The following is a 16,650-nucleotide window of genomic DNA, read 5'->3' as shown; positions in this document are numbered from 1 at the left end:
CATTTCACCATAATCGTGTGCTCGTGTGCAACGTCGACATGAAAGTTCATCATATAAACATTGGAGGAATTTTCCCCTTCCTGGTTTCCCCCTGGTGAGGTGCCAGCGTTCGAGTTCGCTCCAGCAAGTAATTGCTGCCCTTGGGGAAAAGGGTTAGTCAAAACAGCTTGGGAGCTAAAGGAGCCTTGTTGCACTAACAAGCGCTGAGCATCTTGTATCTTAGGGCAGAGGTGAGTCAAATGATCTCCATTGCATAACTTGCATGGGAACTTAACCTTTTTCTTGGCCTCTTTTCTACCCTCTCCGACACTGTTGCCTGGTTTGTTCGCATTTCATTTCCCCTCCTGGTTCTTCTTCTTACCTTGTACCTTCCTCTTCCCATCGGATTGTTGATTTCCTTTGGGGTTAGAGGCCTGGACAGTGTTTATAGAGGTAGGTTGGGAAGGTGAAGGTGTAGATGGTGTTGCCTAGTTAGAAGAAGTAGTTTGTAGAGACAACTGCTGCAATTGATTCAAAAGGTTCACTGTATTTGCATCAATTGATCCAACTATACCATCAGCTTGAGGGCCTGGCTTCGGTTTGAATAAATCAACCTTAGGTCTAGGAGCATCAGGTAGGATTTTCTAAAGAGTCCCAGACTGAGAATATATCAGTTCTAATTGTTGGGCTAAAAAAATAGACTGCTCTTCTGAATAAACACTAGAAAGAGAAACATCCTTTGGGATTTCAGGTTTTAATGATTTGAGAAACCATTCGAGAAGGAACTCTGGTGGAATTTCGTCTTTAATAAGCCTTTTTCTCCTTCTCCATTCCTAGATGTGATCTGAAATATGAGTTGTTCTGTCTTGTTGAAAGTTGGCCAAAAGTTCAGCTCCGGCTTCATAGTGGACAGGCAACTAAAAATGGTTCAAGAAAATATTAGCCAAATCAGCGAAAGAAGTATAGGTGCCCCCTGGAAACTCTCTATACCATTAGGGTGCACTAAAATAACCTCAACCTGATCGAATCATCTATCAGGGAGTTGGATGAGCACCATAAGTGAAATGTGGTCACATGGTCTCCCGGGTCTTCATCACTCTTCCCTTCGAACTTTGGAATATCCGAGGGAAGTTTAGTTGGGACATGAGGCCAAGCCAGATCGTACCTAATTGGATCATTCATCAATTTATCTAAGTTTGGAAAATTAGGTGTGGCCAGAAAAGGAAGTCGTGGGGGACCTTGGGAATTCCATCCAGAGCGGGTGGGGTTCCCAAGGTTCTGAAAAGAATGACTTGGATTTTGAAAGGCACCAGGTTGCCCAAAGTAACTCGTAGAGCCTACTGAACCAAAAGGTGATCCTTGTGGTCTAGCAAAATTCAGAATTTGACCAACTCCTGCCGAAAATCCTCTATAACCTGTGAAGTTACCCCCTAACGAAGTATTGAAAGAAGCTAATAGCCCTTGATAAGGGTTCCATGTGTTAGCAAAGGATGGAAAACTTTGAAACGAATAAAGAAGAGAATACAGAACATTCCCTTGTTGGCTAAAAAATTGATTCCCAGCTCCTGTCCCACTAACCGCAGGGTTTGTCCAACTCTTGAAGGGGTTACTACCTTGACTTGTAAAAGGAAAAGGCATTGACCCTACTGTCGAATTGAAATGTGGTATATGAGCACTTCCAAATGGGAAACCCTGAAAAGAAGTTGATCCAATCATCATGGATGTAGAGGAAATTGATGGTATGTTCAAAGGAACTGAAGGAATACCTTCAGACATCATTCCAAAAGGGAAGAATCCAAAACTGGATGCAGTAGCTTGAGAAATTCCACTCATTGACGGAATGGAAGTAGACCCAAATATAGTCGTGCTAGGAGTATTAGAAGGGATGGAAATAGTTCCTCCCCCTTGTACAAATATGGGAGTCTGCATGCTCATAACACTCATCATAGATGCCATGCTTCCAGCAGTGGTCATCAAAGGAATAGATGTATGTAAACCTGGGCTTGAAGGCTTGTGAGTTGAAGTTCCAATGTATAACAAAACGTCTAGATGATCAGGAGCGAGAGGAGAATTCAAAGCCACAACTGACTCTAAAAGCTCTTCTACTTCAATACTATCTTTCGACTGGAAGAGTACTCGAGAAAGAACTGGTGTGTTCCTCTCTAACTCCTTACTGGTACCAGGTCTATATTGTAAACTAAAACCCCCAAGTGGAGAATCAATCTCTGATGTGCCTATTGCCACTGGTTAGAAACCACTGGCAGAATCACTCCTACGCCTTCTAGGAGAAGGCTTTGGACTCGTAGGTGATAGCCCACAAAGTCTCCTAGACCATCGAGATGGTCGGTTAGCCACTTTGAATTATTTAAAGGATCTAGTGAAAGACTCAGAAAAATGTATAAAGCTAGGCCGACTAGGAGCACAGAACACTCAATAAAATGTCCCTAAATATATCAGCAATCAAACAACTCTCAAGTATTTCCGCTCTGGGTGATTAGGATCAGACAATAAAATACATGAAAGTTAATAACAAAGGCCTTTCGAAAATAGACTAGGGTAATTACGCCCTAGGCCTACTAGCGAAGGTATCAGAGGTAGTTACGCTAACCTCTAGACAACAGCCTTTGCCAGTGCAAGCCCCCACGCTTTGCAAGGGTACCCTCCAAAAGTACTGTTGAACATGATACAAAGTCAACCTTAGGTGCCACGGGATTCCCCTTCACAGCCATCTGTGTGGTTCTTAAGATAGGCAACTATGGTCACCAACTCGTAGCAGAAGCCGGGCGGAACAGTTGTGAGGAAGGATCCGACAAGTAAGAGAGGGGGTATCTCTCGTCCTTATATTCACTAACCCTCGTGCTTTACTCTTAGTCATGGAGCTTTCCCGGTCTCCCTAACACTATTGAATTTCACTCATTAATCAAACTTCTATGTTTTGTAATTTAGAGTGGCCTTGGAGAGTTAACTCTCCTCTTGCCTAATCCAAGGCCCTAATAAACCTAAACTTGTTGGTGTATTCTGATGACAATAAAAAAGTTTTAGTTTATTTTAATCAAACGCTTGATTTTAATGGTTGTTCTTTCAAGTCAAGGGTATAAATGGAAGTGAAACCAATGGTGTTTGTATGACGCAAAAGAAATCAATGAAAAAGTAACTACATGAATGCAATCATTTTTTCTTCGATGAAAAGAGATCTCTATGTGGGTTCTACGAAACTTCTATAAAGCAAAATACTTTTTCTTTTCTTTTCTTAAAACACACATCACACATGCAAAAACTAAAAAGACTATTGATGCTTTAATAATGAAAACTACCCTAATGTAATGTGTAATGAATATGAAAGATCTTAAATCACTCTAAGAAAAAGAAAGCAATTGTTTATAACTATTAATGAGCCAACTTAAGTATTGAAGAGGATACAAACTTTGAATACAATTTAATTCTCTCCAAACAAGAAGGACAAATCACAAAAGATCACAATTCACATTCAAAAATCAAAAGAAACCAAAATCAAACTTGGCAAAAGAAAACAAAAACAATGTTTTTTGAGATCTTTTCTTTTTTAAGAAACAAGCAAAACAACTTTTTGAAATCACTCTACATGCCACTAAAACTCAAAGACCGAAAGAAGAGCACAAGGAGTCCTTGCAAGTTACAAACTCAAAAATGAACGAAAACTTGAGCAAAAAGGCTTCAACTTGTATTAGATGACCCAAACAGCAGCAAAGAGCTTGACAAACTAACCAAGAAGCCAGGAAAGAAATACTTTCAAATTTGTCAAAAAGACTTTCAAAAAGCAAGAAAATCTATAAGGCCACAAAATGACGGAAAGCAAAGCAAGTAGACCAAAAATCGAGCTTGACACTGAGATTGAAAACAATCTCCTGTTCTGGAGGACCAGAACAATCAAGAACTTCTGAACGAAGTCTTGTGTGTCAAAACACCAATTACAAACTTGCTCAAAAAGCAAACCTAGGCCAAATATTTTCAATGAGGAAGAGACTTCGAAACAGTAAGCTTGCAGAATAATGAAATTCTTCAGATAGAAATTGACCACTTAGAGACTAAGCAGACCAGGCAACAAATCTTTTTGGGGAGAGAGATTTGAAAAAACAATGCAAAAAATGGTATACGCTACTGTGTTCAAGCATAGAGGTGTGTATACGCGCTTCTGATAAAGGAAACTTGCATATACATGGGTGTACTTCATATAATCAAGCATGTGTACGCTACTATAAACAGAGTAAAATGCGTATACAAAGCTTTGCAAGAAAAGTAAAAAACAAATCCAAATCAAAAAAATCAGACTTAAGGTCTGAGACACTAGTAGACCAAATAAGACTGTAATAGAAAGAAAACTTAATAATGAGCCCTGATTGACACTGAACAACCCAAACTAGGAATAACAAGATTTTTATCCCCAGTGGAGTCACCAATTCTGTTACAGGAATAAGTACCCTAGGGATTTCGGTTAGAACCCCAATAGAGCAGAAGCAGACTACAACAAGAATACTCATACAACTCACGCAAAATGCTTATATAAACAAAAGACGTAAGAGCGACCATACCTGGATTTCCTTCGTTCGAGTAGGTCCCGCAGGGTTCAAACCCTCTGCAACTCCCGATGTTCTTCAGACATAAAAATCATTCAATTCGAACATACATAGTAGTATAGAAGTAAAGCATATTCATGAAATTTGACTTTGTATCATATAAGCTAATGATCAGTTATACATCAAAACAACATTCATACATGAATTACAACAAAATTTGATGCATAAACAAAGTTATTTTTGGAAACAAGACAGCATTTCTTTTATTGCAGTAAGCTATAAATAACATGGAGAGAATTCACCTGAGTCTTCTTCTTCCGGCTCCAAGCAGAACCGTCCTCCGGATTCATCCTATCCCAGCCTTCAACAATCTTCTTCCATAACCAACACCATGATATCTCAAACAAGAGGGAGAATATCTATAATCAGGAAACAAGGTTTCCTGAAGCTTGGGGAAGTGCATGAGGCACAGGGATTCATCAGACTCAATCATGGATAATCTCAGTATAATAACTCTATCTCTTCTCCTCCTTAAGGCCTTCCTATAGAAGTCTATCTATACTTCTACCAATTAGTTTTTTAGTTGGGAAATAGTTGGGCCATGGGAAATAGGAGGTATTCAATAGGTAAAACCCGTGAACTCTACCCATAATTAAGAAAATTTAATGTTTTAAGTGTTTTAACACATATACGCGGGTTGGGTATTGACTAACCCGTGTGTACACGCTTTTATCTTAGGGCAAAGTAGCGTATAGGGAATAAAACATTGTTTTTAATATATTTGGACCAAGTCTGGAAGGAGGAGTTGCCCTAGGCCATAGACCAAGCATCACAAATACCAAGGGTGATAAATGGTGCTATAATAATAAGAGATGGATAAATTATTCTAAATGTCTGGAAGAAATAAAAAAATCTATTAGAGATACATATGACTACTTTGATGTTGCTGATTCAGTTTGGTGGGAGTACTTTTTCAAGGATCAAAGTGATAACATCTCAATATTAGGAAATGAATATACACTTTTGAAGACTCCATTTATTTGGCCTCAAGATATGCCAAATGAACATGAGGAAAGACACATTATTGAACAACAACAATCTCAAGGCATTATTAAATCTCACCAGGAAGAGGAAAGAGAAATATATATTGGTTCTAGAAGATTGCATGCACAACATGAAGCCATGGAAGACCTTTACAAGGGTTCTGTGCAGGATGTTAAGGAGGGTTGCATGATAGCAGTATTAGCAGATGGATATCGACCTGCCTCTCGATTTTGGGTTGCGAAGGCTATAAAAGTCATTAAAGAAAATGAAGATATTACAATTGTTGAGGTACATTGGTGTGCCACAAGTACCCACCCATTCAATGGTGTGTACAAGTGAGAGATGGTAGTTGATAAAAAAATTCACAGAAAGAGAAAAATAAAGGGTTCAAACATGAATCTTCACTGCAGGGACCTATTAAAATTGGAGGATGTTGACATACTTGTCTATGACTTCAATTTAACAAAGAGAGGAACTCTTTGCTTCAAGACCATACATGTTTTGAAGAAGTTTCTACTAGAAGGAACAGTGTTGAGATGGGAGTTTATTGAACCTAGTCGTATATCTAAAGGACTTTTGAAACCTAAAATGGTGGGTAGGCTTGTTGACTCAAATGGGGCTCTAGTTGATGAAAGAGAAGAATATGGGTCATCTTCATCTACATCCAGTAATTCATCTGAAGATGTAGATTCTGATGGTGTGCCAAATCCTATGGATGATTTTGAATAAATGACTAAGATATTTTATGTAAATGAAGTTTTGCATGGTAACTTGAAATAAATATATTGACTTCCATGATCTCACATGAATTTATGAGTCATTTCTATGTTTGTTGGATTTAATGTTTTAATTAAAAGAAATTCATGTCTTTAGAGATGTTTGCATGGTAACTTGAAATAATTTTTTTTAACTTCCATATGATCTTACATGAAGTTATGGATCGTTTCTATGTCTTTTGGATTATATGCTTTAATGTATGTGATATTCAATCTAGGAAAGTTGATATTTTGATTAAAAGTAAATAAATATTAGAAATTAATGTTGATTTTTAAAATTATACAGTGATATTGTCATGATATTATTTATTGTTATCATTTGGTATAATATAGTTTTAAAATTGTTGAAATTTTAATGCCTCATTAAAAAGAACACTTCATTTAGATGGTCGATTTTAGGTTTTTCTTACAATAGGATAAGTTGTCTTAGGCTAAAATTTGAAAAGAGCTATAGTTTTATCCTTTGAAATAAAAATTACTCTTGGAATAATGAATCTTTCATTTACTTGTTCATTTTTAAAAATTGTTTTAGTCATATAATTTGTCCATAATTTCATGGTTGAAAATTTGTCAAAATGTTAAGGTGTTTCTAAATTATGATATTTTATCTTTAATGCTATGGTTGAAAAAAATTACAATTTCAAGGTTTTTTAGAGTCAAGATGTTTTATCTTTAACTCGGTTGCTAAAAATTATTCTTGGAACAATGAATCTTTCATTTACTTGTTCATTTTTAAAAATTGTTTTAGTCATATAATTTGTCCATAATTTCATGGTTGAAATGTGTTACAAACTAAAGGTTTTTAATTACAAGGTTGAAAATTTGTCAAAATGTTAAGGTGTTTCTGAATTATGATATCTTATCTTTAATGCTATGGCTGAAAAAATTACAATTTCAAGGTTTTTTAGCGTCAATGTATTTTATCTTTAACAACATGGATGAATATAGTTGGAATTATCAAGATTCGAGACATGATATTTTATCTTTAACATCATGTCTGAGAATTGTTGGAATGTTACAGTTTTTCAAACTCCGGATATTTTATCTTTAACTCCATTGCTAAGAATTACTCTTGGGATAATGAGTCTTTCATTTACTTGTTCCTTATTAAAAATTGTTTGAGTCATATAATTTGTCCATAATTTAACGGTTGAAATGTGTTACAAACTGAAGGTTGTTAATTACAAGGTTGAAAAGTTGTCAAAATGTTAAGGTGTTTCTGAATTTTGATATTTTATCGTTAATTCTATGGTCGAAAATAATTACAATTTCAAGGTTTTTTAGAGTCAAGATATTTGATCTTTAACAACATGGATGGAAATAGTTGGAATTATCAGGATTTGAGACATGATATTTTTATCTTTAACATCATGTCCGCGGATTGTTGGAATTTTATAATTTTTCAAAGTCCGGATATTTTCTCTTTAACTCCATTGCTAAAATATGTCAAAATTATAACCCGATTTTATTTTTTGTTATTCTAGAATAAACAATTTTTTTAAGGGTGTTTTTTTGATCCATTTTTCTAAAAAATAATGGTTTTTACTTCTATTTTAAAAACATGTTGAAAATTTACCCTAAAAAAAAACATCGTTCTGGAATAAACACTTTTCAATTTTGGGTTGTTTTTTCATGTTTTTTTGGGGTTTTTGGGCTCGAGTACCTGTTTTGAGGTAATAGTTCCCGTTTCATCTATAACTATGCTATATGTCTTTGCATGATTTAGTATATCTAATTGATTAAGCTTCTGCTCAAAAGTGTTGTCATTCTTAGAATATTTAATAAAAATTACATCTATAGGAAGAAAAAACTTCTTGTTTACCTAATCATAAAGATGATATGCCTTGTTGGTATATGAATACCCCAAGAAGATGCACTTCTAACTCCTTACATCAACCTTGCTTCTTCATTCCTTTCAAATCGTAGCAACTGGAACCAAAGACCATGAGATGCCTTACCAAGGGAATGTTGCCATATCACTTTCATAAGGATTCTTATTTCTAAGAGCATGATATGGAAATCTATTTTTCACATACACTATACATAGAACCACATCAACTTTACATTTTTGAAAAACATCATTGAGAAAACCATATTCAAGATAGTCTTATTCATTCTTTCAACCATGCCATTTTATTAACGATTGTAAGGAACTATGTTTTGATGTTGAATCCCATGTTGGAAAATATATTTTCAAATTTGTTAGAGGTATATTCCCTTTCATCATTAGTCAAATTTAGAGAGATAATAGTGATTATGCTTCATTTTCAAATAATACATGAATATTTTTTAAAGTTTCAAAGCTTCATATTTACTTTTCAACAAGTACACCAACACATTCTTCTATAATCATCAATAAAATTCATTATATTAATTTCCATTAGTAAAAGGAGGAGGCATAGGGCCACACAAATTAGAATGCATTAGTCTAGTTTTTCTACATGTTTTTGAAGTAGAATCATAAAATAGTTGTTCTTTATTATTTCTAAGGATATGAGAATCCCATTGTGTTGCTTTCTTGGGAAGAGTAGACAAACCAGAAACACCATTCCTTTTCAATAAAAAATGGTTTTCATAATTAATATTTCCAAATCTAGCATGCCATAAAAGATCACTAGGTGGAAATGTACCTCCATCATGATGAGAGATGTATGAAAAAATATGTATAAGATCAAATGTCCCTTTTAGCTTCTACAATCTTTCATTATCCACTCTAGTGATGACAACTATTTTATCAAAGCATTTCCTTATTTCTAATTTTCCATCAAAGACTTGAATAGAGTGGTCTTGTTGGAAAATATGAACAAAAAATGGAAAATTTCTCTGCTCTATAGGTAAAGTATACCATGCAAAATAAAATCAAGTAATCCAGGCAATTTAAGCTTAATAGTACCATGTCGTAAGGGATTGAGACTTGATTTATTTTCAAAATACATTGTTCCATCAACATTGTCACTAAAGTCTTCAAATAAGTCTCTTTGGAAGCTCATCTAATATCAATTAGTCATGCATCTCTCTAAGAAGCAAATGAAGTGTGAAACAAATCTTTAGTTCCTCTAGTATTGCAATAGGAAACAATATAATGGGACAATTCATGCAATTTACCTTTAGCTAAATCTAGTGTTTTAGCTTTTTCTTCTTTCTGACTTATATTGTATTTGATTCTCTCCCAAAGGAGTCTACATGTTTTTGCATCATGTCCATATCTATTGTAGTGAATTTAGTGAAGATTGTATCTTTCTCCTTGGTGGTGTTGACCCCCCTATCTCTAAAATTGTTTCTTCCACTTCCTCTTCTACTACCACTTCTTTTAAGAGAATCATGTGACTAATTCTTCCCTTTGCAAGCAAGGCACACTACTTCAAAGGATTGAATTTCCATCTTCCTCTTCCCAAAATATCTACATATATCTATCATTTCCTCCACGAAATAGTAAAAAACAATGGGCGTGAGTTGGTCACTAGCTTGCATGGATTCAAGTTAGTAAAGTGTGTAGGATCACTCTAGTGGAATCTATACATGCATGATGGCCTTGATTTCAAAGGCTAGAGTGAGGGATAATCATCTTTTAACTCAAGGTTATAGAGCTTGACCATCAATTGAACAAACTCCAATTTTGAGTGTGGGTCATATATATCTTTCAACTTTTTTAATGCACCATAAGAATTTGTAATGGAAAATATATCATAGATCACCTCTTCACTTATAGAAGTGGCAATCAAAGAATAAGCTTTGCTTATCATGTTCTCCCAAATGGCTAGCTCCTTCTCTGATGTGGGCTGAGAAAATGCATTGTCCTTCTCTCTTTCATAAATTCCTTTCCACAAGTCACTAAAAATGAAGGTGTCCATGTTTATTCTGGATAACTCTCAATAGTTCTACTTTCCAGTTATCACCACACTGACAACGAAAATGAGGGAACACATCTTCAATAGTTTTTGAGTTGAGATCTAGACAAGTAAAATACCCTTTTTCCAATTCAATTTTTTATCGATACAAGATATTTTTGTAAGACAAAGGTATGAATATAGAATTTAACACACATATATAAACCATAGTAATTACATTTTTTTAATCATAAGATATCAAATTAATTGGCCAATGACAATTTTACAGCAGTCTCGTCATCTCTATGCGGTCAGCAACATGCTCATGTGAATGAGCAAACAGAAGCCATGGCACTTGCAAGAAATTCCTCCTACTAATTGGTTAATATAAAATCTTGAGCCAAGAGGTGGCATCTATTTTCATTTTTTCCCTGCTTGCAACACTGCTTTCTGGTTCTACCGAGATGGATCTTACATTGATTATCAAATTCCAAGAGATAGTGTGGTGAAGCATTCTTCCCAATATCTTGAACCAAGATAGGGTTTCGTCCTCCAAGCCGAACACTAATAGATATTAAAGTTATGGGTCGAGGCAAGCTCGTAGGATTCAATCAGGAAGCTAGGTCAAGAAAGCAGAGGAAAAGAGGATTAGGTGGCAGCCACAATGAGACCAGTGTGGATGACCACAAAACAAAGGTAAACTGAAACGCGAGTGTGGCTATGGTTGGCTACAAAGAGATATTCCGTGGGAATCTTTGGTGTTGTTACAAGTTCCAGAAGTGTCGAGGGCTCAAAAGATATTTTAGGAAAATAACACCTGAATAGATGGACAAATCTAAGCAAGAAAAGGTGTTTCTACATAAGAATAGTGGAATTAGAACTTGGCTTTGATATCATGTCAAACATGGGTAACTCCCAAGTGTGATGCAATCACTTTTACATTAATGTGTATTGTAATATATATAAAAGGTGTTTCTGCATAAGAATACTAGAATTAGAACTTGGCTTTAATATCATGTCAAACATCACTGACTCCCAAATATGATGCAATCACTTTTCCATTAATGTGTATTATAATATATATATATATATATATATATATATATCCCTTCCTTTCATTTTTTTTACATGTGCTTTCATCTTCACATTCCTTAATTTTATTTATATTCGATATAATTTTATTTATGCTCAATATCATTTTATTTAGATGATAAAAGTATTAAAGAATTGTGTTCGACATTACTTAATGTGTTTGACTTATTTTCTAACGAACATGATTAATACATGATGATTTTTTTTATTTTTTTTTCTAAATACATGGATCGTTTAACCATCAAGTTTATGAAACTCCAAAAATACCGCCTTCTCAAACCGTCAAAATATCTCACAACAACCAAAACATCATTACAACAATAATAATTCCTGAGTGAACAGAAGCTGAAAGTCGGCCACAGGAATTTAGACTCCTCATAACATGGGACAAATTCAGAGAGGGACTTTGCATAACTTAAAGCTAAAATTTAAAACTAAACATGCTTCAGTACTGAGTGTCGTGAATACTAGAACAAATGAGAACTCCAAACCTAGAAGAGACGAGAGCTCTAAACCCAGAGGGTCCTTTGACAAAGGATAATATGCAGTTGCACCCACCATTCATTCCAAAACATGCCAAGCTGAACACATGTGATAGGAAAGCTACAATTGACAAGATGCACTTTACAGGTACTAAAACTCCCTGTACACTTTACATGGTGTCTTAGTTATTTAAATTGATTATATTGATTAAAATAGTGTGCACTAATATGGAATAGCAATATAGAATTGTAATATATAGTTTATTGCAAATCTTTATTTGCAAATTTTAGAATTGATCCCATGTGTTTCACACTAAAGAGATGCTTGACCTCCATGTAATTACTCCATGTTTAAAATTACAAGAGCACTTCAATCAAGATGGGGAGAATCTTCTGCGAGGTCATGTCATCATATCCACTCATAAGATTTGTGGAGTTGAGTCATCAATGTAATTTGAGAACTTTGTAAGAGACTATCACATAAGATTATTTGGGTCATCAAGATAATTTGATAAATTTGGGATAGGCATGGAGCTTTGGATCCATTTCCAGAAATGGAGCGCCATTCTTTTGAAGGTAAGTTTAAAGTTCTGCAAGTTAACAATATTTGGGAGTGCTCTAAATGTATGAGACTTCCCTTTTTATTGTCGGAATAATTTTGAATGAGCATTAGTTTAAGATTTATAAAAGAAATTTTTGTATTTAGGGAGAGCGTACGAGATTTAATGGGCTAGTTAGCAAAAATCATAATTCGGTTTCTTTTCATAACATAAGATTAGAGCTTTGCTTCCACCTACTAGCTTATATCTTTTCGAGGTCAGGGCACGCTATAAAACTAGAACTCGTGGTTGAATCTTCCTACTTCGCTCTTTTTTTATATGGTTATAGATTTCTCTTTCTTCATTCACTTGTTATTTTTATTTAACTATATATATTACTTCATTAATTTCCTAATATGGTTGGTAACTTACTTGATGATTTTGATTTTATTTCCTAATATTGTTGGTAATTTATTTGATGGTTTTGATTTTTTTTAAAAGACAGGAGCTTTTTATCAAATGGATTTTCAAAATAGTTTTGTCTATTGGAGTAAGAACGTCATTCTAGATGCATTGCCACTGAATGAGTTAGGAAGATTTTTCATTATTTAAAAAGAATATTATTATTTAGATAGTTGATTTTGAATGAATTATTGTAAATTATATTAATTTCACTCCACATGTACCAATTAATTGGATTGGTTTTCTCAAATAAAATAATAATTAGTAGTATATTATTCATAAGATGTTAAAGTATATCTGAGCTAAGATAATACATTGTGGTTTTATATAAAATACATATAAAATGTTATGCATCCAGATTGATAAAGTACATTTGTCCTTGGGATTTCATGATATTAATTGCTCAAATACCTTGGGAGCAAACCAGTTAAGCTTCATTATTATTTTCAAACCATCATTCATGAAGATATAAGTCCAACCATATAATTTTTAAATACAATTTATGAAAAGTTTTTTTTTTTTTTTTTTTTAATTTAAAAATGTTTAATCTATTAATATTTTTAACATCCATAACTATATTACTTTACATTTATTGTTATTAAAAATTTAATAATTCCATCAATATCATGAATAATATAGTTTTTTTTTATATCAACACTTTGTCATAAAATAAAATAAATTATTTATAATTATATTTTATTATGTTACATAATTCCACTTAAAAAATATTATATGATGGCATACATCTCAACTGCAATTGGTTATCTATTACCATTTTTAGTTATCAGTAAACTTTACAATCTAGCAATATTTTCACTTAATCTTCTTATCAAATATTTTAATAAAGTAGATTACTCTTTAACCATCTACATATAAACAATTATTATTTTTTAAATTTAAGTATATATATTTTATTAATTTTTTCATTTATATCAAATCTGGTAGGATTATAAACTAATTTATTCAGTTATTTTATTGTTATTAGAATTAAAATCATTTTTTTAATTTTATTATTGTTATTCTTTTAATCTAGTAAAATTACGTTGAGAGTAATCTCTGTTTACTAATGAAAGCAATTTAAAAAAACTACTACCAAAAGCTCAATCACTTTAAAATTTGTTTATACATTTGCAAAATCAACCAATAAGATCAAATTGATTTCGAACATACCTATCATAGAACTTCGTTATAATGGTTACGAACAAAGTTTCAGCAAATTAATTCAAATTCCAACCCTGCCGCGTCCCATTCGCATAGGCGAATACGAAATAGCAATGCACTCGGTCAAGATCCAGTTCGATCTCTGGGCAAAGAAAAGTTGTCCGCACGTGTTCAATTTAGTTTGCGTAACGTGTCCCAGCAAATATATATATATATATATGGGGGGCATGTGCCACGGCGAGCCATATTTCCCAGGCCACCGTTCGATTTCGGCCTCAGCCAAATCGAACGGTGGGCATATAAAGCCGCCGTTCATTTATGGCCCGATAGCCTGGGATTTATTTGTTGCCATTTCAGTTAGGCCTTTTTAATTCCTTTTTCCGTGCATTTTCCCAGTTGTGGCACATGGCAACAAATAAATCCCAGGCTATCGGGCCATAAATGAACGGCGGCTTTATATGCCCACCGTTCGATTTGGCTGAGGCCGAAATCGAACGGTGGGCTTATACAGCCGCCGTTCATTTATGGCCGGATAGCCTGGGAAATATGGCTCGCCAACTGAAATGTGGGCTAATGAGGACAACTGCACTTACGGTTGCCATGAAAGATGCCACCCCTGTCGTTTATCGAAACGGAAAAACGCGTCCCAGAAGAGATGAAGTACTCGTGTGATAATTCTGGGCCTTACACATAACCTTATCCTCAACGCGCTCAGCGTCTCGACTGAGTCAATCTCTTCCCTCTTACTCTTCAACGAAGCCGCCTGGTCATCTTCCTGCAATAATCCTAAGTTGAGATTATAAGCGAGTTGAGATTATAAGCGAATCATCAGATATACCAGGTATAAATAAATAGATTCTCAAGCTTCACCTGTACTGAGTATTTCAATATCTATTTTGATATCTAGCTTGCTTTGTATAAAAGGTTGCCAGGATTCATCTGCACTGAGGAATTTAAATTCATTTGTTATCTGGCTTGATTCGCACAAGTAGATCTCTAGGTTCAATCGGCACTAGATAGTTTATTTCCAATTAGGTTTTTCTGCTATCTGGCCTTAATGGCTGTTATTTCAGGTGAAATTTCGAAGTGCAGGTCATTCTCTGACGAAAGAGTTCCCTGTGGTGGTCCAAATTTTCTCTCCCCTAGAGCTGGGGGTAGGATTTCCATACGGGTATGCAGCTCCTCCAACAATAATGATGGATCAGTTCATTCAGACAACAAGAATGCAGGGTTAAAGAGAAGAAGAAGAAGAGAGGATGTTATTTTGCATTGTGGTGTTGACAAGAGAGGATCCATGAGTTGGTGGCTTCCTCTCTTTGGTTGGTCTCAATCTGATCAGGAGCCATGGGCAGACGACAACATAAACGAGTCGAAAACAGGAGCCGTGGACAAGAGTTCGGGTGATACTGAAAAGGGAATGGAGGAAGGTGCAGTACCAAAGCGCTCCAAGTTTGTGAGGGGGCGTTTGACTCCAGAGAAGGCAAAATTATTGAGAAGTAACCTTCGGGACACTTCTACGTTTCATGACATTATGTACCATTCTGCCATTGCTTCTCGTCTTGCCTCACCAGATAACGAAAGTAAGGACTTAGAGAAATTATGTACTTGATAAAACCATGTTGCAGAAAGGTTTAGCTGACCGTGTATGGACCTATATCTACAGGGATTTTTCTTATGTAAATAGTACAATGCAGAGTAATTCATGATTTAGACTTGAGAATTGGCTTACATACAGTTTGGAAATTCTCATGTCATAACGGGGAGTTATTTAAGTTTTCACAATTGCTTAGTTTACTGTGAACACAGTTTTTAAGACTCTGTTTAACGGGGAATTTTCTGTATTGATTGATTACTGTATTAAATGTCATAGTTGGCCGTTATGGGATTTGTTTTATAGAGAAAGCATAAACATAATGTCACAGTTGGCCGCTAGTGATAATGGACGTACTCTTATTTTATTTATTTTTTAATAAAATGTATCATGGAAACTCCATATACACTTGAACTTACACACAAAGTCACAGTGTATCATAGTCTATATGGGAATCACACATAGAGTCACAGTGTATCATGGTTTATAGTTTATATGAGAATCATATTCATCTGAATTTAAACAAGAACACAACAAATTATAGAGATAACATAAACGCAGAGATGCAACGAAAATAATACTTCATTTCATTAATGTAAAATACTGAAATATGCTTACAAACAGAAATCGAAATAAACCAGTTATGCGATGGTAGCTTATCTCCGAGAAGAGATGTGGTGGCTACATGTCTCTGAACTGTGTTACAATGAGGCTCGAATGCCTATTTATTGTTGAAAAACAATGGAAAACCCTTAACATTCCAAAACTTAACCCTAAAAGATGAAACGCCAAATTGTGGGCCCCGTTTTGGGTAAGTACATCAACTTCCCGAGGTCGTAACTTTGGCACCCGATCTTCGTTTGACACAAACGATAGCTCGTTAGAAAGATCTATCTGAACACTGCAACTCTGGGAAGAGATATATCGATCCATGGACCCATGTTGCTCCCAGATTTCCCAAAAAACGTCATTTACGGCCTCAAAACAGCTCCGGAAGTTCAAGACCTGAAAAACTGCTAAAAATAGTAAATTGTGCTACAATTACGGAAACTGAAAAACTGAAAGAGACAATTTTGGGGGTCCAAGTGGGATAGATGGGTGGCCAACAACATCCACCTCGATCATTCCTCCCCCTTAGGAAGTA

General features: G+C 34.8%; 1 protein-coding gene across 1 annotated transcript; it reads left to right on the top strand.

Moving 5' to 3' along the window:
• The first annotated feature begins 14,726 nt into the window (after positions 1 to 14,726).
• Positions 14,727 to 15,970, top strand: LOC149208170 (uncharacterized). Its single transcript, XM_089394021.1, has 2 exons — positions 14,727 to 14,756; positions 14,989 to 15,970. Exon 2 carries the CDS (start codon positions 15,210 to 15,212, stop codon positions 15,522 to 15,524), a length of 315 nt encoding a protein of 104 aa, XP_089250147.1. The 5' UTR covers positions 14,727 to 14,756; positions 14,989 to 15,209; the 3' UTR covers positions 15,525 to 15,970.
• The last annotated feature ends 680 nt before the right edge of the window (positions 15,971 to 16,650 follow it).

This window comes from Pinus tabuliformis, chromosome 1_2 (genome assembly GCF_031772625.1).
Source record: "Pinus tabuliformis cultivar Carrire ecotype Pingquan chromosome 1_2, CPIR1, whole genome shotgun sequence".
Classification (NCBI taxonomy): domain Eukaryota; kingdom Viridiplantae; phylum Streptophyta; class Pinopsida; order Pinales; family Pinaceae; genus Pinus; species Pinus tabuliformis.
The sequence above is the reverse complement of the archived record's forward strand: the minus strand, read 5'-3'. Positions and strand labels throughout refer to the sequence as shown.

Bases quoted from the DNA above. Each gene is read 5' to 3' on its own strand.
- LOC149208170 (XM_089394021.1), top strand. From the start codon at position 15,210: ATGAGTTGGTGGCTTCCTCTCTTTGGTTGGTCTCAATCTGATCAGGAG.